This window comes from Nesoenas mayeri, assembly GCF_963082525.1.
Source record: "Nesoenas mayeri genome assembly, chromosome: 20".
NCBI classification, from domain to species: Eukaryota; Metazoa; Chordata; class Aves; order Columbiformes; family Columbidae; genus Nesoenas; species Nesoenas mayeri.
Window position 1 is genome coordinate 3634446 of NC_137569.1, and position 21619 is coordinate 3656064.

Sequence of the window (21619 nt, forward strand, 5' to 3'; positions counted from 1 at the left end):
TAATTTCTGATTTATAAAAGGTTTGTCCAACATCCCAAGAACTTTGGTCTAATTGCTTCCTACCTGGAACGAAAGGTAAGACCTTTTTTAATCTAAGTAGAGCCTAGGGTGGGATCCCTAACTTTCCAAATGTAAGTCATTCATCCCAGCATCATTTTCTCTTCCTGGAAAAAAATTCGAAGTCCAACAAAAGTTACTGCGTTGACAAAATTTTTATAATACTTTATCCATAACACAGTCAATGCATGCAAACAGCTAATAAAAGTTAGAGTAATGACACTATTGCCAACAATAAAATAAAATGACGCTTTAGTTTTGATCTTAATTTGTTTTTGAAGGAGGTATAAGCTGTCCAACTACCTCACTCTGTAGATAAGGACGTCATTGGCTTTGCTGAGCCACCGTGCGAACTCTCAGCAATCTTGTTGCCACTTTTCAAGCCAGCGGGATCCCACTGCTGGCTGGACTGGTCTTTAGAAGTGATTTTAGTCTTTAGAACTGATTTTACAGAACTGATAGAATAGGTAATGGAGAATTAGGATTTGTTAAAACAATGGTATCATTAATGCATACAGCTGTTGATAAATACAAGTTTTCAAACTTGCAAATTGTCTGGTATAGATTAAATGCAGACTGAAGAAGCTGAGGGATATTATAAATACATGAGACTTGCGTTTAACACTGTCATTTTATGCATAGTTATGTTATTATATTTGTGTGTGAATTTACTTCCCTGCTGAGCAAACAAATCTAATAGAGTTTTATTTCAGTCTAGGGGCTGAATAGTTTAAATGTTGAGAGAAATCAGATACTAGATACTAAAAATGTGTTTTTTATAGCAGTAGTACCTATTTTTTTTTTCACTTTAGAATGTTCCCGACTGTGTATTATATTATTATTTGACCAAGAAAAATGAAAATTATAAAGCCCTCGTGCGACGGAATTATGGAAAACGCAGAGGAAGAAACCAGGTATCTGAAATTTATTAGTCACTTAGATATTGTTATTTTTATTGTTTCATATTTACAGCTGTCTTTCTGTCTGATATAGCAAGTGTATTAAATGTATAAGGAGGGAAGAAAAGGAAAAATAATTATTTTTACTGCATTTTTATCCTTTTTAAATTTCAGTAATCCTGATTCAAGGATGTTCTTGGTTAGTTTGCTTTTAATTCTATGGAAATCTGCTTCCTTTGCACATTTTTGATCTTCTTTTTAATATGACAAGTAATTTTGTTTAAGGACCCTGCCATAGACATTGAAGTTGAATCCATCATTAAATCCTATGGTGGAGCCAGCAGAAATCAGGTTTAGCATGTGACTTGCAGTGGAAAATATATAATGGCTTCATAATGTCAATGTTTGTCAAAAAGCAGAAATTAATGGTGATGTTTCTTTGGTGGTCAGGCTCAAAGTCAAACTGGAACTTAGTAGCAAGAAGAAAGAGACCAATTTAATGCATTCAAACTAAAAAAATTTGCTGGTTCAGGAAGTATTTTTTGGAAGCCTTTGGAGGGGAAAAGATCAGAGAATCCCAGAATGTCAGGGATTGGAAGGGACCTGGAAAGCTCATCCAGTGCCTGGAAAGCTCATCCAGTGCTCCCCCATGGAGCAGGAACACCCAGATGAGGTTACGCAGGAAGGTGTCCAGGCGGGTTGAAATGTCTGCAGAGTAGGAGATTCCACAACCCCCCTGGGCAGCCTGGGCCAGTGTCTGTCACCCTCACTGAGAAGAAGTTTCTTGTCAAATTTAAGTGGAACCTCTTGTGTTCCAGTTTGAACCCATTACCCCTTGTCCTGTCATTGGTTGTCACCGAGAAGAGCCTGGCTCCATCCTCCTGACACTCACCCTTTAGATATCTGTAAACATGAATGAGGTCACCCCTCAGTCTCCTCTTGTCCAGCTCCAGAGCCCCAGCTCCCTCAGCCTTTCCTCACCCGGGAGATGCTCCACTCCCTTCAGCATCTTTGTTGCCCTGCGCTGGACTCTCTCCAGCAGTTCCCTGTCCTGGTGGAACTGAGGGGCCACAACTGGACACAATATTCCAGGTGTGGTCTCCCCAGGGCAGAGCAGAGGGGCAGGAGAACCTCTCTGACCTACTGACCACCCCCCTTCTAACCCACCCCAGGTACCATTGGCTTCCTGGCCACAAGGGCCCAGTGCTGGCTCATGGTCATCCTGCTGTCTCCCAGGACCCCCAGGTCCCTTTCCCCTACACTGCTCTCTAATAGGTCTTTCCCCAACTTATACTGGAACCTGGGGTTGTTCCTGCCCAGATTCAAGACTCTACACTTGCCCTTGTTACATTCAATTAAATTGTTCCCTGCCCAACTCTCCAGCCTGTCCAGGTCTCTGGATGGCAGCACAGCCTTCTGGCATGTCAGCCACTCCTCCCAGCTTGGTGTCATCAGCAAACTTGCTGATAGTGCACTCTATTCCCTCGTCCAAATCATTGGTGAATATATTGAATAATACCAGCCCCAGCACTGACCCCTGAGGCACTGCACTGGATACAGGCCTCCAACTGGACTCCATCCCATTGACCAAGACTCTCTGGCATCTTCCCTTTAGCCAGTTTGCAGTCTTCTTCCTTATAGATCAGCATTTTAGGTACAAAAAGCGTATAAATAAAAAGCATGTAGATACATTTGCTAGGCTGCTAGAGTTAATGTGGATGTTGGAAAAGAAACAAAAAAAAAAAAAAGAAATTTTGAACTTTTATTTTAGGAAGGCAGGAGTGCCATGTATTCCCTGAACATGTTCCCTGCTCTTCCCATTCTGATTTCCCCTTCTGTCTGGGGGGTATTTAGGAAATACTGCAAATAGAATGAAAGAGATGTCAGGGACAAGGTTGGGTTAAAAAGGACATATATGAGGTAAAGTACAGGAACAGAGGAGTAGATGTAACAGCCAACTCTGCAGGTATTTTGGGCTTGTATCCTTAAAATGAATTGAACAGCTGGAAACTGGTGTAGGTACAACATGCTGGAGAAATACCCAGTGCTGCATCAGAACTGAAGCTTGATGGGGCAGGAGGGGAGATTCCTCTGAAATTCAGGGGTTTAGAAATCCGCACACCTTAAAATCTAGAGGATTGTGGGTTATTTGGTTCAGTCGTATCTCAGCAATGATATGAAGGAAAAAAATGTGGAGACTTTGAGATGTCGTGACTGAAGAAATCTGTATTGAACTGCAAACCAACAAATGAAGTAAATTTTACACTTTAGGATATGTGAATCGTCTTTTCAAATAATGTAAGTTTTCTGAGAGTCCCAGTAGATATGTTTTTTATAAAAAATATTGCTGCAAACAACTCCAGTTGTGAAGTTGATCCTGTTCACTAGAAACCGTCATCATGTTGTACTTTCACCACTTCCAGAAATTTAGAAATATTGTAGTAAGTATGTTTAATGACGCTACAGTAAGAAATTAGACAGTAACAAAAATCATATTTGTATTTCTTAATTTTATTGACAATTAATTAGAAGCTTCTATAACAGCTAGTAAAAAAGAACTTGAGCGTTGAACTTTCTTGCTTGCCAGAATTTTTATCTCACAGCTGCAGAATGCAATTCCTCTCCCCTCCCTCCCACCCCAGCTTTGTTTGAAGCTGATATTTTTCATATCTCTGAGTAGCAACCCGAAACTTCCTTGCTGACTGGCAAGTCACGGAAGATTTATGATGTGCTCCAAGATGAGCTGGTGCCAATAACAGGTGCTTCAGCTTAAACTCTTTAAGAGTTCATATATTTGTGTAAATTAGAAGGCAAGCAAATGGAATATTGCAGTGGAGAAGATATTAATCGTGGTAATGATGCTGAAATCCTTCGGAGAATGTAGTGAGTGCAACTTGACTCAAGTTTCAGTTTGTGGGCTTTTATTTACGCGAATCCAAGTGCTAGATGAGGGCATTTCAAGTTAAGAGAGGTAAGGCTTATTGAATTCTGATATATTCTTGTCCTCAAATAGGTCTAGAAAGGCCATTGTATAAAATGCTAGCTAGACTGTTCCAGAGTGCTTAGACACAACGAAGCATGTTTTTTAACCAAATATGAATTTTCCAACAAAGAGCAAGTTTTGAACAAAGCATAGAAGAAAGCGTGACTCTATGACACTTTTGCATCACTTCTGGAGAATTCCTTAAGTAACTCCCAGATGGGAGGTTCTCACCCAGCGCAGTTTGTCGCGGTTCGGTAGGCGGGCGGGCGCAGGTAAGGGCCACGTCTCCGCGCTGCGGCTGCCGGCTCAGCAGTACCGCGTGGCCGAGGATCCAGTGGGTGCCTCGGAGCAGGTGCTGCGGCTGCTGATCTGACGAGACAGAAATTCGCCGTACGTCTGTGACGGCCAATCAAACCGACCTCGGTGGGGATCGCCTCGGGTGACCCCGGTGAGATTAGAAGGGTGTATGTGAGATGGGTGACGCTGCCGCAGGCAGCTGAACTGGGAGAATGACACAGTTTCCTGGAATAAACGCGTTGCTGGGTCAGGCGGCCTCTGCTAAAGAGCTGAGTGATGGCGGTGCTGGGGTGGTTTTTGTCCTTTTGAATCGTACCCCGCGTTAAAGCCCGTCCCCTTGCCTGGATAGTAAAAGTTTTAATCAACAGATGAATGTGCAGGTACGTCACTGACCGAGGCTTCAGCTCTTAAGGTTTGTATTTAACCTGCACTTAAGCTATTGTTTATGCATGTTAAATAAATTCACTGTGAAATAGAGAACCCTGTTATTTACAAAGTGTGATGTTAAGTTAGCTGGGCAAAAAGAACGGCAGATTTTCAGCGACTGTTTTGTAAATAGATTGTATGTAAAATACAGACTTTATTATTATTATTTTATATTCTTCTGAACATGCAGTTTTCAGCTCCTTGCTTTTGAGGCCAATTTATCTAGCGCAATGGAAATAATTTGTCTTAGCATGGCTCTGACATCTTGCTTGAAGAAAGTATTTGCATAACCAAGTAATACCAGCATCTTAAATGCTAATAATTTGCATCAAGATGATAGTGGTTAGTGTTTGGGTTTTCAGCTCCAGTCAACATTATAAAAATGTCAAAACCAAGTCCTTTTAGTGACTATTTTCCAGCATCAGTTTTGTTAGTGAAACAGTGACACCTGCTGCTACACTTACAGGAAAGTTGGTTCCTCTGTGAAAAATAAAAGCCTATTTTGAGGCATTTTTCAGTGGACTGTAAAATCTGAGTTAATGAAGTCTCAGAACATCAGTCTTGTAGTTCTCTGACCTTGCCTTTCCAGGAATTGCCAACTGGGTATTTTTTTGAAAGTTAGCTTTATATAAATATTACATATATTTTGCTTTTCGAAGTTGGCTTGCAGAGTCTAATGGCCAGGAAGGAACAAGGTGGTTCTGCACGCCCCAGATTTGAGTGGAGAATATTGCAGTACTTCCAAATGGGGGACTTGAGGACTGGAGGTGGTTTTGTTTGACCCATTCAAGCCCCTTCAGTGTCAACTCCTGTGAGTGGTTCCCTCTGTGTGGCCACAGCCAGCTCCCCACCCTCTTACGTTCTGGAGTTTCTTATTAACACATTATCAAGTGGGAGGTGAGGCAGCGTCAGTGGTTGTACTGCTCTGAGTACAAGTTGCTGCACCTTCGTGTGATCAGGTTGTTAGAATATGTGAATCCCATTTCATTTCAGCAACAAATTGCTCGTCCTTCTCAAGAAGAAAAGGTAGAAGAAAAGGTAGAAGAGGAAAAAGCAGAAAAAGCAGAGAAAAAGGAGGAGGAAAAGAAAGATGAGGAGGAAAAGGATGAGAAGGAGGACTCTAAGTAAGTATACGTATTGAAAATGCATTAATTCACCCTAGATTGCAGGTTTTTTGCAAAGATCACAACAGGATTTGCATTAGACTGACAGTGAAATCTGGACTGAAAACTTTTCGTATTTAGGTTTCTCTTTCTAAACTAATCAGAATGGTGGAGAAAACCATGAGCTTATTTTTTTTGACATGCATATGTAATAGTTTTAATATCTTGTTGGTTTAGGGTTTTTTATATGTTCTATCACAGTGTTCATATGTTCTTGGAAGTTGATAATATCATGTATCTCTGTTATTCTCTGGCAGCTCTGAATGGTGAGCAGTAAGTGAATTCTGCTTCGCTAAAGGTGTCTTTGGGGCCTGGGGGTTTTGTTTGTGCCATCATGGCCATCTGAATGTGACTGGATTATATTTTTATCTACTCCCAGAGAGAATACCAAAGAAAAGGACAAAACTGAAGTTGCACCAGAGGAAACAGAGGAGCGGGAACAGGCCACTCCTAGGGGCCGAAAAACTGCCAATAGTCAAGGTCGTCGTAAGGGCAGAATCACCAGATCGATGACAAATGAGGCTGCACAAGCAAGTGCCGCTGCAGCTGCAGCCACCGAAGAGCCCCCACCGCCTCTTCCACCCCCGCCAGAACCTTGTGAGTAGCGTTTACGGGACACTCGGGGACCCAGCTGGTCGTCAGGCTCTTCGGTGACACAGGGCTGTACTCTCTGCGCGCTGTGCACTTCTTTTTCTATTTAATATTACGTCTTTATTCTTAGGCCTGCTTATAATTTTGTGACTGTGCTGCTGTTAAATTTCACAAGTGCAACTTCATGGATAGTTCTCTGTGTAATCAGGTGACTCTTAGAAACGCGGGGGAAAAAAAAGCAGTTCAGCATTCCTATGGTAACTTCGTTTTCTCTCTTTGTAGGGTTCACGATGGATCTGTAGAGATCCAAATGCCTTTGACACAGGTTGACTGTAGCTCACGGAGGTTATTACTAAATAATGGGCCTGATATCGAGTGTTTTAGGGATGTTCATAATCCGAAATAGATCCTAGCAAGTTGGGTTTTGTTATTGTTTCTGTACTAGCAGCAAGAGTTTTCTTTAAAATAAAATGTTACTTTTAAAGCTGACATAATTTGTGGTGGTGCAGAAGTACTAGCGAACAGAATACCTTGTGGCTAGTAAATAATTATCCAGGATGGCGGGACAGGTTTTTTTGTTGGGTTTTTTTACAGTGCTCTGTTGTGGCAAAGTTTGTTGCTCCCAGCTCTTCAACTGGGTAGTTACAGGCAGCTGCTATTCTAGAATTTGTAACAACTGTTTGTTGCTCAGCTATTCTGCATATCCTGAAGAACAGAGTAAGTGGGCAAATTAGTTCTCGTTTAACCGTAAACATCAGAGATTGTGATAGACATTGTTGCTCAGTTGCTGTGGTGGGTTATTGCCAGCAGTTAAACTAAGGCAAGAGTGGAGTTTGCTTTGGGTTTTCCTTCAGCCATTTTTGCAGGGTTTTCTGGAAAATCCAAACCAACTTTTCAGTGGATCAGATATTATACAGTGTCTCGCTTTTGTCATTTGTTAGTGGAAGTTGTTGAAGGGTCCATGTGGGGTGCTGTGCAGAATGGCAGATTTTACGAAAAGGAAATGGAGGCTGTTGCAGCTTGATGCCATTCAGAAATTTAAACAGAATGATATCAGAGTGAATGAAAAGGGTTTGTGTTAAATCATAATTAGTTTCCTTCTTGTTTTGACTTACTGTTGTTTTGTTTTCTTTTATTTTCTCTGTTTGTCCAGTATTAGACTCAGTAAATACAAGAATAGTAGATTACTTGATACCCACTAACCAATAAATAACTATTTCAGTCCTTTCCACAGCAGTCAGTGAAATAAAATGGAGCTAGCTTATAGCATGTCAGATTGCTGCCTTTAGTAGCTGATGGTAATTATTGACAGTTTTAATAAAATTTTAGCAATAAACACGTCTAAATTAGTTACAAATCTTCCTTGACAGATAATTAATCCTGGTTTGGTAGGTAGAATAGTTTTGAACAGCTTGTTCTGCTGAGACTGGTGGTTCCTACTGTGTCTCTAACTTGGTTTAATGGAGAGTGACTACTTCCCACCGACAAGAGCAGCTTTGCCAAATGACTTGAACAAGCCATAATGTAAATAGATTAGTTGACTATGGGATTCGCAATTGTTGCCATAATAGCGAATCCTGGTCTTTTCTCTGATCAGTGTCTTTACTTCTCTGTCAGCTTCTACAGAGCCTGTGGAGACATCCCGCTGGACAGAGGAAGAAATGGAAGTTGCGAAGAAAGGTAAACCTTCATAAGCAGACATTGAGGTTGACACAGCTTTTTTTTGCCCCGCAAGTAGTTATCAAAGACATTGTCATAGTGAGAGTTTTCTTAAGGACAGTGGTACTTCTGTATCTTGCCTTCCCATAGACATTTTGGTTCCATTTATTTGGATTTGAATAGTTGAATTATTTATCATAGTAAATATTGGTTCTTTTATGTTTGAACAGGCCTGGTGGAACATGGACGGAACTGGGCAGCAATTGCCAAAATGGTTGGGACGAAAAGTGAAGCTCAGTGTAAGAACTTCTACTTCAACTATAAAAGAAGGCACAATCTGGACAGCCTCCTGCAGCAGCACAAGCAGAAGGTAAGTGCAGTGCGCATTGAATATTTCGCAGGGGAAACTTGGCGTCTTTCTGAAGTCATTCATCACGCTTCACTAGGACTGTTTTGCAATCGCCACGTTTCCTTTTCTACTTGTTTTTGTGTCGTGACATAAACCTCTTAGAAAAAGCGGCTGATGCTCACTGACCTGTGATACTGGTCACTTCTTGCTTTAAAATGCAATAGAAAATTTTCTATCAGCTAGAACACTCGAGCCTGAAGAATTCTTTGGTGTTCTGAAAAACATGTTCCTCTTCAGTGCACCAGCAACTAGCGAAGTTCAGGTCATTGCTGTAGAACAGTTACCTTGAGACACAATAAGCACTAACGTTACAAAACAGAGCAGGAGAGTTGGTAGAATATCAGGAACTGAAAGTTTTAGGACATCTAAAGTAGAATCTTGAGTGTTGGAATCATCTAAAATGTAGTCCTGGTCTGCTCTCACTGAAGTGAAGAACATCAGTGTCTGTTTGCTGCACTAGTTCTGTTGTCTCCCAAACATCTTGAAACAGTGATTTGTTCCCAAACTTATTTTTGATCAGGAGCCGCAAAAGTTGGCCAGAAGTTGAAAGAGCGTGAATGAATCTGTGCTAAACAGAGATTCTGTGTATTTCATTTCAACCTCAGACTGGTAAATGTAAAAGGAAATAATACTTGCAGATTTTTGGTACAGTGTCAATGTTGTGTCTTTATCAGTCTTCGCGAAGGCCCCGCGAGGAGCGAGATGTATCACAATGTGAGAGTGTCGCTTCAACGGTGTCAGCCCAGGAGGATGAAGATATTGAAGCATCTAATGAAGAAGAGAATCCAGAAGACAGTGAAGGTAACTTTTCTGGAAAGGAAACTTGTGTGTGTGAAGAAAGGGACCTCTGTTTTGTGCCAGTTATGTGCTCAGAAAGCCGTGTTCCACTTCATAATGTTTCATACTGTGTTTCAGTTGGATTTTAGCAGTTGGCACTCTCTGCAGGGGAAAAAGTGCTTTTAGTATTGAACTGCCTTAAGATGTTATTGCTCAGCATATTGAGACGCTTTGACTGTGCTGTCATCTAGAGGGTAAACAGGCAGCACCTGCATGTCATTCTAAGGAATGAAAGTTTTTATCAGAAGACTTGAATATAATATCTATGTTCTGGATGTTGCCATAGCTTTTCCTGAATGTTCTTATTTATCTAAAAGCTATTTATAATATAATGGGGTTCATGAACTAGACTAAAAAGAGGAGGAAGGTTCTTTACTGACATACAAAGTCTCTAACATATGCACAAGAGTTTACTTGCCTGGCTCTCTGGAAGATCAGAGCTAGTTAAGCAGTCTTATTTCTGTAATTCCAGTCTCCCTCCTTAGCCTGTATCTGCTGATTTTTGGTTACTCTCCCTTTGGGAGTCAATTCTTCAGGCCAATTGTCTTGTTGTGTTTTGGGACAGCAAACATGTATTTGATTATTCTAAAGAAGCAGTTTATCGAAGCCTAGTTAGATTTACTTTGGTTTATCCCCAGGTGCTGAAAATAGTTCTGATACAGAAAGTGCTCCATCTCCAACTCCAGCAGAACCTGCTAAACCAAGTGAAGAAACTCCATCTGAGACTGCTGCTTCAAAAGTAACCACTGAGGCGACAGCAGAACAAGAATCTACCATCAAACCTGCAACCAGCACATCTCCCTCCTTACCAGCCCAAAGCGTATCAACAGCTGAAAGTCAGAACCCTGAGCCACAGGTTAAGGAAGAAATAAATAATGAGGCGGAGGAGCCTATGGAGGTTGACAGTAGAAGCCATCCAGCTGAAGCTAAGCCTGTGATTACTCTTCCAGTCCATACCAAAGTAGAACCTGTAGAGACTGAAATGAGGCTACCAGAGAATATTCAAGTGAAAATAGAGAGTGATACCAAAGAGAGAGAGATGGAGAAACCCAAGGAAAAGTCAGAACCAGAGGAAATGGACTATAGTCTGTCACAACAAGTTAATACAGCAAGACAAGAATCCCATTCAGATAATGATTCGAGTGCCACCTGTAGTGCTGATGAGGAAGTTGATGGAGAACCCGACAGACAAGGGTGAGTTTAATTGTTTAGCATTCAAATATTGCCATCTTTAAGAAATTGTTTAAAAAGTGGTTTTACTTAACACTGATCCAAAAACTCATCAGCAGTGACATTTTTGTTATGAGTTTCTACAAGGGAAAGAATTTCTACAGAGTCTTTGCTGGAAGTGCAGAAGAGGGAAATGGTAATTTAAAATTTTGATGAAAAGCCAAAACAAGGGTCTTTTAAGGAAGAGTAAGGTAAAATTCCATGGTGATAGACGGACTGGGTAGGTAGCAAACTAGCACAACTATCCAATAAGAAAGTCAACAGTGATTGTGCAACTGCATCTGTACTGAAGTTCTTTGGTTTGGTTTTGTTAGTTTGTTGCTTTTACACAATACTTAAGAGCAAATCTACACATTTGGAACTAGATCAGGAATATTTTTTTATAGGGTCATTGGTTAGTGCAGGATAGTACGTGGGTTCCCTGTTCCCTCTAGTGAGAAACTTTGAATGTAGAGCCAAAAATTTGGGGATTGAGTTGTTTTAATGGATTCTTGCTCTCACAAACTCAGTTTAGTATAGTAGAATGCATTCAAAACTCATTGAATTTGACAGGGAAAACAGCCTGAATATCTTTAAGTAGGAGAAGAAATTTGCTTTTAAAAAATATAATAATCTAGGGGCATAAAATATGGATATTTTAGTTACCTTTTATCATTTCATGTTTGTTTGTTGGCATAACCTTTAAGAGTCTTGTACGTAATTACTGTCATTGAACTGAATCTCTCGCAGGCTGTTAATAATAGAGTAGTGGAAGTATTTGTCACTCTTATCAGTCAGTGTCCGTAAACTAACGGGCAAGTGTCCTGAGAAATGGCTGACCTCTTTCTCCAAAGTGAACAGTGTCTTTGTGCAGACTTCCAAGTTGCTGGGAACTTGGCCCTAAACACTGCAGACAACCCCCATGAATATACAGAGCTTTAAACAGACAATGCTGCGTGTCTGTGGAACCCTGTTTTAGGGGTGGCTGAGAGCTCTGGTGATATTTGACATCTTTTTAGTGTTCTGTTGGTGCAGTTCCTGTGTAACCACAGCATAGCATCGCAGCCAATGCCTCCTCCCTCCCAGTGCGCTTAATATATGTGCCATAATAAGGATAGACATTAAATGTCTAAAGTATCAGTGTGATTGTTCTGCCGCAGTCTTTGGAAGAATGCAGTTGATGGTGTTTTATACTTTCTGGCTTCTTCAGACATGTTTCCACTTCACAAATGTATTAGCCCTCCATGTGAAAACAGTCTATTATATACTACTGTTTATTTGTTTCCTGTGGACTAAATATATCTAGTGTTTCCTATCTATTTTTTCAAAGCATTCATTGTAGAGAAGGTTGCATTCTTGCAGGACTGTGCATATAGCAGCAGCATACCTGGATTTCTAATATTGGAGATTTGGAACACTTTTGGTATTTCTGTGTATTACAGAAATGCAGCAGCATCTGTTGCCTATTCCACCAGATGTGCTCTGGGACAAAACACAGCATGATTTTGATTTTTCATCTGTTTGTTTGGTGTGTTAAATGTGTTGTTTTATTGAAGTTGAGATGCATACTTTTGCCTGTAAATTTAAGATGTTTAATCTTGGTCTTTTTGGTGATGTTTTTCCCTTCCTTCTATCTACCTTTTTTTCCCAGTATCTTCAGCAGAGAGTCAAAGCCCTCACTGTTAAATCCCACTGGATCAATACTAGTATCATCCACCATAAAGCAAGGGCAGATGGACCTACAACAGCTTCACCACCGAGCTGCTGTCATACCACCTATGGTATGGGTGTTTTAAGTGATATTTGAAGGAGTATCTTTTGTCCCTAAAACTAGTTGCAACACTAAAGCAGAAAAAAAAGTGCATATATATATGTATATATATATATATATATATAATTTGCTTTGTTAATCCTACTACTTTTGAGGGGGAAAGTAAGTTAAGTACAAACCAAGTAATAGCTTAAAAGCAGGTATGTGCTGTTTGAAACACTCGTACATGCGGCGGCACTGAGCAAGACAGTTATTTAGGAAGTAGCCGTGTTAACGTACCTGATGTTAACACCTTCCTGTCCTTGCAGGTTTCTTGCAGTCCCTGTACCGTTCCTGTTGGAACACCGGTGAGTGGTTACGCGCTGTATCAACGGCACATTAAAGCGATGCACGAGTCGGCGCTGCTGGAGGAGCAACGCCAGAGGCAAGAGCAGCTGGACATGGAGTATCGAAGTGCTGTGAGCCCTTGTGGCACTTCCAAGAGCCCTAATGTGGAGTGGGAAGGTAGGCACTTTCACATCTGCTGTGGAAATAACACTGCATTTTATGTCCATGTGTTACACTGCTGCCTCATTTAAGAATGAAAGTTTAGCATACCGATACTTAACTGTTGCTTGCTGATGGCACTTGGTGGAGGGAACCTGGCTACTATACAGATTCTGCTGTGGTCACTATGTTGGAGAGCTAACTGGCTCCACGTGGGTGAAATCCCCAGATGAGTTGTTCCTACAAAGAGAGGTGCAGAAAGATGAGGAGTGCAGGTGAGAGGCCTCAGGTAACCGTGTGTTCTGGGGGAGCCCCTTCCAGAAGCTTAAGGTGAAGATGGGAGGGAATTGCTGAAGGAGCATGAGCACAACTGAAGGAATGTTTTACTGCACTGGAGTGGACATTGCGCCTGGGAGCAGGGCACAGAAGCTTGGTAGAACTGTCATGCTCCAGCCTGTATGGCCGCAGAAGGACAGTGTGAAAGGTTCTTTCTTTTGGGAATATGATGGTTTGTTGTTTTTATATAGAGAGAGGATACTCGGAGTTAGGGTTTGAACTGTATGCTGATCTGGATTTGTGTTTCCTGAATGTGACTTGTAACGTGATCTAGAACTGCTCACAGATCCTGTCAGCTTGACTAAATAATCTAATAAATAACCATTGCTGGTTACAGAAAAGTGATTCAGGTGGATGCGTAAGAGCCTATGGATGCATTTATTAGCTTTCATGAGGCATTCATATTATACTTTATACTCATCTATGTTGTCTATATTTTCATTCCTTGAACTGAAATCATTTTCATTCTATCAACAGCTTGCAAATTGCAAACAACTTAGCAGAAGACTGCTTTTTTTTCCTGTGCAGAAAAGTGTATCCTGTGGGAGGCCCAGTTCTGTACTGTGTAACTTTTACCTCAACTTTCTTTACTAGAAAAGAAATAATAGGTCCACAAACTGTACATTGTAACAGGGAAGTAAACCCAGGGAGATTAATGTGCTGAATGTTACAAGATAGCATCATAGTTGCATAAATATGCATTTTTAGGTTTTATGTTCTCATGCATTGTTTCTGTTGTCTCCACATATATAATATGCATAAGAATTTTAAATTATATTATGAAAATGCTTCACCTTAATTACTTTTACCTAAGTAAAATGAAAGACACATAACCTTTTTTTTTGCTGTTAAAATAGTGAGAAGGGAGCTTGTAGATTTGTGGTGGAGAAGGTAAGGCTGTGGTTTTTGGAAGCTACTCCTTTAGGTGAAAAGTCTGAGGTTGCTTAAAAGTACCATTTAACTGAAATGCTACCTGAATAACTCTTGGCATCGGCATTGCGGTATTATGAAGTGTGGGAAAGTTCTGGGGTGAAGCCTCTGCCAGCAAAAATCAAGGTGGTTATTGAGGCAGACAGAGAGGGAGGGGTACACAGTTAATGGAAATGGATTCTACAAGCCTGGACGTCTTAATCTGAAAACAAGGGGGGACTGAGATGTCATCAGGTCATTACAACAGCTGCTTCCCAGGATATACCGTGCACATGATGCTTGTCCACCAACTGCTGTGTGCAGCAGAGAACCCACAGACCGTTAAAAATCTTGTACTGCACAGGTCAGAACGCTGCCCGTGTGGTGTACCTGATGAGTACATATGACATTGGAGTAGGGCATTTGTTAAAATTGTGCTGTAAACTGGACCTTTTGACTCCACTTTCTAATCCTGGGTTCTTTTCTTTCTGCTGACTTTAACCTTTGCAGGAAAACCAGTGGCCTACATGCCTTACGCTGAGGTCAAGCGAGCGATAGAGCAGGAAGCACAAGTGCAAAACACAGCAACAAGGTCAGCGTCGCCGTACAGGCTCTCTCCAAGAGAAGTCAATAAAGCCTCTCCCCAGCCTGACATGAATGCAGCTCGCTATAGTGTCCCGCCAGGTAAAGACTTCGTTATGGATCGTACAGAAAGCTGCTGGTATCCTTGGCATTATTTTCACACTGTAATTGCTTCATATTATAGCCTGAATGTTTTATAAAGCAGTGAAATAACTAAAAAAATCTTAATTCTGAAACTTGGATTGTTGCTTTTCCCTTCAGAGTGTAATCACAGAATGTCTCTGGATGGCAGCACAGCCTCTGGCGTGTCAGCCACTCCTCCCAGCTTGGTGTCATCAGCAAACTTGCTGATAGTGCACTGTATTCCCTCGTCCAAATCGTTGATGAATATATTGAATAATATAGGCCCCAGTACTGACCCTTGAGGCACTGCACTAGATACAGGCCTCCAACTGGACTGTGCCCCATTGACCACGACTCTCTGGCTTCTTCCCTTCAGCCAGACAAGACAAAACCAGGGAAGCTTAGATTATACTTGACTCAGTTGCATTCAGTTTTAAAAATAAGGACTTTCTTTAAAAACAGGAAAACAGCAAAGAACTTGAATGTACCCTGGGCTTCTATTTTCAAAAAATAGTTTCCAGAGTCTGCAATTCTGTATTGCAGCTTTTGCCATTTCTTTTTGAACTTTGATGCAGGGTTAAATGTTCTGCATTCAGTTTCTATTTATAATGTACACTGGGACATAGTGATTTTCCGAGCTGTAAACACGGCTACAGAGCTTTTGGGTATTGTGAGGCAATTCCCATCAGAAATTGTCAGATGAACTGTGCTATTTCTGTTCTTCTTGTCTCTTAACAACTCATAGAACTGCAACAAACGGTAATGCTTAATGTACAATTTTTCCCCCAAGTTCTCCAGCCAGCACCTCACCAAGTAATAACCAACATACCTGAGGGAGTCCGCCTTCCAACAACTAGACCCACCAGACCACCACCTCCACTCATTCCATCCTCCAAGACAAGTGTACCGTCAGAAAAACCTTCCTTCATCATGGGAGGCTCAATCTCACAAGTAAGAGATTATTATTTGAAAATCTGTGCTTACATAATTTTTTTTGCCCATTCACCAACTTTCAACACCTTGTACTCAATTATGTGTTCACGGCATTAACACTTTAGACCTGTACATGCCATCTCTGAAAATCCAGGAATTACAGGTGCCTCAGAAAATAGAACGTGGTGCATTTATTGGCATTTAGTAGCATGGTTGAGGATGTCCAGCTGAGGTGAACTCCAGACTAACAGTGACACTGCACTCCTGGTGTTCTGCACTGTCATATTTGCAGTGCTGTACTGTACCATTCTAAGACAGGGACATAGCAGTGTTAGCGTTCTGCTTTCAACGTAGATATGAATCTTCATTCCAGAAACAAGAATTAACATAATAATATTTGTTGTTTCAGGGAACACCTGGCACTTACTTAACATCCCATAGTCAAGCTTCCTATGCCCAAGAAAATGCAAAGCCATCAGTGGGTTCTATTTCTCTTGGGCTGCCAAGGCAGCAGGAGTCAGCCAAATCTGGTAAGAAAATAAAAGCTGACATGTCTTATATAGACTATTTAATGACTCATAATTAAAGAAAAAAAACTCCAACCTTTTTATTTGTATTTTTTCTTCTGAGTAGCTTCCCTGCCCTATATCAAACAAGAAGAATTCTCTCCCAGAAGTCAGAATTCCCAGCCTGAGGGACTCCTCGTCAGGGCACAACATGAAAGTGTGGTTCGAGGTAAAGAAAGGCATACAAATTAAGAAACTTTGTCAGAGCCTGATGGATCAGAGAGAATTAACTTCTAGAGCTCAAACTGCTGAAGTGTTATATTTAAGTATTGTATGATAAATCTGCTCCCTGTGTCTGAGACGTGTATTTGTAGCTAGCTCCTCTTGTCTGCGTGCCTCATTTCAAAACTCGTCTCATGGCATGCCAGTTTCAAAATTAAGTTGTTCTCTAGAGCACAGCAGAGCAATACATGTGAAATATCCAAATACATCAAAAGAGAAGAGGCTAAATACCATAGATTAATGGTTTCACGTGCTGGAAAAGACTTCTAGTCTGTAAAAGACTTTTAAAAGAGGAAATAGTTTAACTGCCTCAAATGCATGTTGTTAAACTGAAATAGTCCCTGTATTTTAGTGTAAACCAACAGTTCTAACTAGAGCTTTTAATTATTTCAAGTTGAGTAGCTACTTTTCTTTCTTATTCTCTTATTTATCAATTACAAATCAGGTACCACAACAATACAGGAGGGAAGTATAACACGAGGAACTCCAACTAATAAAGTTTCTGTTGAGACCATTCCTTCTTTGAGAGGCTCCATAACTCAGGTATTCTTCCCTTTACTGAGAAGGCTGTAGCAATCATATTTAAATTATCACCGTGAATGTATTTGCATGTCTGAAAAACTGAATTAATATCACAGAGTAGGTGCTGCCTCAAAAAAAAGAAATTCAGCATTACCATTTTTTCATCTTCATGCATACGAGTCTTTAAACTTTTTAAATAAAACCACCAGAGCCTTTGCTACACCGAACTGGCGGCTTGTTGGCAACTTCCATGAAAATAGCATCACACCTGAGTTCAAGTATTAACTGTAACCAGTCTTGCGCAGATTGGTTTTCTAGGTCTAAAAAAATGTTGTAATTTGGGTTTTTGTGTGTTTTTGTTTTGTCCCCTCCCCTCCTTCCCTGCTGCCTATTCTCTTAAATAAATACCTATGTTCTGAATTATATTTGATTTTAAACACAGGGTACGCCAGCTCTGTCCCAGTCCGGCATAGCAGCTGACGCGTTGTTGAAGGGAACAATCACCCGGCTGGCTACAGAAGACAGCAGCCCAGAAAAGTGCCGAGAGGAAGCTTCAGCCAAAGGCCATGTTATTTATGAAGGCAAAAGTGGGCATATTTTATCTTACGATAGTGAGTATTTATATATTCTACCTCATTAAAGTCAAGGCTGCAGCAAGTTCTGCTCCCAAATGGATAGTTCTGACCCCAGGCACTGAGGTGCCATCTAGGAGAAGTATTGACCTGCACGTGTTTTTGTGCCTGTGTTCTGAGGAGTCTTCTGTACTATATATGCAAAATATAGTTAAACTATTTCATTTTTCCAATTTGTCATGGAATACTTTTATTTGAGAGGTTAAACAACCAAGTTCAAAATGATCTGTATTAAAAATTTTTAAGGTACCATTTAACTATGAACTTTAATTGAAACACTGATAAGTGACTAACTGTTTGAACAAACATGTTTCTAACAAACCATAAAAGATCTTTTTAAGGTTGAGTTTTAATGTTACAATGTTATATTGAAGTTGTGCTGTTGAAGTATTAATGACCTGTGTTCTCATTAAATGTAATACTTGTGTGTGTCTCTTGCCATCCACATTCCCTAACCACACTGTTTTAAATTTTGCCAGCTATTAAAAATGTTCGTGAAGGAACAAGGAGTCCAAGAACTGCTCATGAAATTGGTTTAAAGAGAAGCTATGATACAATGGAAGGAAATATAAAGCAAGGAATGTCCATGCGGGAGTCTCCGGTGTCTGCACCGCTGGAAGGTAAAACAGCTCCTTCCAAGGTGTTCAGTGTTATATCAATGTAAAAGATTTGGATAAAAGAGTATTAGCATTATTTTAAGGAGCAGACTAAAAGAGAAATTAGATTTAAATCTTACACTGCTAAACAAATCCATGTAATAACCACGACAATTGAAGCACGCTGGAAGTATGACTGGAGTACACACTAGTTTTCCGTTTTGGGTTTGCTGATGTTACCATAACAGTTCAGGTAGCTCTTACTCCTCTCGGTAGATCTGACACTGTTCACAGTCTCAGCGGGTCGTGGCACCACATCCCACTGGCCTGGACTCTGTGGATACAGCCCTTAGTTAAATACTGCTCTTGGCCACGGCACACGCTCTTGGGAACACGTTGGTGTGACCCTGCAATAAACCTCTTGTGTTATGCCAAGCTGAAGACTTGCACAGCTGCTGTATCCTGCCCAAGGGCATCCCTGGTATTATTCTGATTTAATAAACTGTAATCAAACTAAGCCTGCAAAGGTCAAGTCAGGCTATTATATGCCTAAACTACAGGCTATTAGTCCTTAAGTGCATTTTGTCCCATCTTTGGGTAGCCCTTAAAGGCCATTTTGTGTACATTTTCATCAGATGGAACAATAGGAATAAGAGGTTTCTAGACTGTATATAGAAATGCAGCGTTGCCTTCAAGTTGCTGATGCATTTGGCTCATGTTCGGGCTCTTGTGGTATATAGGAAACTGCTCTGATGCTGTTACACTGCATCCAGTCACTCAGACACATTTTCCGTCCTCGAACTGTGGAGAATTACGAGTTCTTTGGGGGCTTAATTTAGATTACTACTGTAGGAACAGTAAATTCAGCTCTTCCCAGATGATTCAATATGAACTTTGATTAAACTGGAGGATGCTGAGGTATATTTTGGGGTGTTTTTTTTTCTTTTTGTTCCATTTCCCATCATTAATGCTTTTCTGTACTGGGTAAGGAAACTGAAGTGCAGTGTGGGACAAGAGTTAAGCTTAATTATAAAAAATGCCTTGAGTTTTCTAAATATGTTAAAACTTGCAACTATGTAATAGCATGAATACTTGAACTGAAAAATATTTTTTGAGGGCAGGATGGTGTTTCTAACATGTTGATACAATTACTGGTACACTGATGCTGGACCCTCTGGGCACTACTGTGGTACAGATAATATCTGTAATATATGTAAAAAGGAGGAGGGGTTTTGTTGTTTTGGGGGTTTTTTGAACACTTGTTTAATTCTTTAAATTATGTTTGTTTTAATTTTAGGTTTAATATGCCGTGCACTGCCTAGGGGTAGCCCACACGCTGAACTAAAAGAGAGAACAGTGTTGTCTGGCTCTATAATGCAAGGTAAAGTATTGCAGGTTTAAAAGGCAAGCATTAATGACATCTCCAAAAATCTGGATTTTTGAACCTTTAAACTGTTATTAACAATGGTAGCTCTGTTAAAGGTGGAGCTGATTTTATTAAACATGTTTTCAGAGCATAAATCAGCAGCTTTTTGTACTAAAGGCTAGTGTGTAAACAGAGCATTTTTTTTCCTTTTGGAAAATAGACTCTTTTTAATATGGATACTTGGTAATTAGCACTCTGCTTATGGAAACAGAGACGTAGTCATATTAATACCAGTGATGTGACTCTTGCTTTCTCTAAAAGGCACACCAAGAGCAACAGCTGAAAGTTTTGAAGAAGGCTTGAAATACCCCAAACAGATTAAGAGAGAGTCCCCTCCCATAAGGACATTTGAAGGAGCCATTACTAAGGGGAAACCATATGATGGAGTCACGACTATAAAAGAAATGGGTCGTTCCATCCATGAAATTCCACGACAGGACCTATTAAGCCAGGAGAGTCGCAAGACTCCTGAAATGGTGCAGACGACCAGGCCAATCATCGAAGGCTCCATATCTCAGGTAAAAACAAAAGGTGCTCTAGACTCATACAGTTGCTCACAGACTCGGTAATGAATCCATTCAGGATATTTGAATAACGACAAATGGGGGGAGTTATTTTGTTTTAAGAAAACTGCCAACTTGTAAAGCTTAAAAATATTTTCTGTGTATTAGAAAAATCCTGATATTTGCCTGTAGGGAACACAGTTGCAAGTAAATATGAGAGAACTGACAAGTAATGATCATTAAGATCCAGTTATATTCTGCACTGATGTGGTAGAAGCAATGAGCTATGATATCAGCAGTGCTGATGTTGTTTGATTGTTTATTTTAGCAGGAGTGAAGTGTGGGCAGGATAACCTTACCTGATCTTTCTCTCCTTTTCAGGGCACACCCATAAAATATGAAACCAATTCTGGCCAGTCTGCCATCAAACACAATGTAAAATCTTTAATCACTGGACCAAGCAAGCTACCCCGTGGAATGCCCCAGCTGGAAATGGTGCCAGAAAACGTGAAGGTGGTGGAGCGAGGAAAATACGAAGATGTGAAGACCGGGGATGCAGTACGTTCCCGTCACACGTCAGTAGTCAGCTCTGGTCCCTCTGTCCTCAGGTCAACTCTTCATGAAACTCCTAAATCACAGCTGAGCCCTGGGATTTATGATGATACCAATGCTCGGAGGACACCTGTGAACTATCAGAGTCCAATGTCCAGGAGTTCACCCATGATGAATAGAGTTAGTGAGGGTACGTTATTGCTATCCAGAGTAAGACAAGTTTCAATAATTCAAACTGCTCTCTGTAACCCATTCTACTTTATTTTATTCTTATGTCTTCTCTTGGTTTGGAGGGTGACTAGAAGGAATTTTAGAAGGCTGTAAGATGTTAATTGGAATAAGAAAATGAAAATCTGATACATTGTAATGTGGAGTTGGGAAGGCAATACAATGTCAATGTGCCTTTGATTATGAATCAGTTTCAGAGTGTTACCTACAAGGGTAATGTTTTAAGGGCAGAAGCTATTAGTGAACTATAGAGGTATCTAGATAAGGAAGGTAATATGGTGAAGTGTAAGCAATCTTGGTTTTAGGATTTAGATTTTTCACTGGAAATAGTTTGTGATATAAAATATTGTCTGTGATTCATTGTATCAGATTGCAGGTTCCTCTAGAATGTTCCTTGGGAGCCAGTTTATACTTACAGCTGAATTTTCTGTTGAAAAAATGTGCATTTTATTAATTTGGGGCTTTCATTGGTTTTAGGTGGAATATCTTCTGGGAAGCCAGCAAACCATGAAAGGAAAAACACACTTACTCCAACACAGAGGGAGAGTGTACCAGCAAAATCTCCAGTCCCGGGGGTTGATCCCGTAGTGACTCACAGTCCTTTTGACCCTCACCACAGAGGAGCAACTCCTGAAGTCTATAGGAGTCACCTCCCTCCTCATTTAGATCCTGCTATGCCATTTCACAGGGCTCTAGATCCTG

The 21619-nt window shown here is 40.6% G+C and overlaps 1 protein-coding gene across 13 annotated transcripts in view; it reads left to right on the top strand.

Annotated features, from left to right (window-relative positions):
- NCOR1 (nuclear receptor corepressor 1) overlaps positions 1–21619 on the top strand; it is a 57134-nt gene that overhangs the window by 23294 nt on the left and 12221 nt on the right. For 11 of the 13 annotated variants that reach the window (XR_013923076.1, XM_080356894.1, XM_080356887.1 and 8 more), the window contains 21 exons: positions 21–75; positions 870–971; positions 5656–5786; positions 6205–6422; positions 8034–8096; positions 8306–8445; positions 9159–9285; positions 9960–10515; positions 12182–12311; positions 12610–12805; positions 14543–14716; positions 15528–15688; positions 16080–16200; positions 16304–16405; positions 16904–17001; positions 17423–17591; positions 18092–18232; positions 19506–19589; positions 19896–20152; positions 20519–20879; positions 21395–21619. Coding sequence is in view for 12 of the 13 variants with exons in the window: in XM_080356894.1 (XP_080213020.1) it covers positions 21–75; positions 870–971; positions 5656–5786; positions 6205–6422; positions 8034–8096; positions 8306–8445; positions 9159–9285; positions 9960–10515; positions 12182–12311; positions 12610–12805; positions 14543–14716; positions 15528–15688; positions 16080–16200; positions 16304–16405; positions 16904–17001; positions 17423–17591; positions 18092–18232; positions 19506–19589; positions 19896–20152; positions 20519–20879; positions 21395–21619 (3611 nt within the window). In the remaining variant the exon portion in view is untranslated. Of the gene's footprint in view, positions 1–20; positions 76–869; positions 972–4487; positions 4617–5655; positions 5787–6204; positions 6423–8033; positions 8097–8305; positions 8446–9158; positions 9286–9959; positions 10516–12181; positions 12312–12609; positions 12806–14542; positions 14717–15527; positions 15689–16079; positions 16201–16303; positions 16406–16903; positions 17002–17422; positions 17592–18091; positions 18233–19505; positions 19590–19895; positions 20153–20518; positions 20880–21394 lie in introns of those variants that run through there. The other 2 variants (XM_080356895.1, XM_080356890.1) reach the window with 2 other exon arrangements.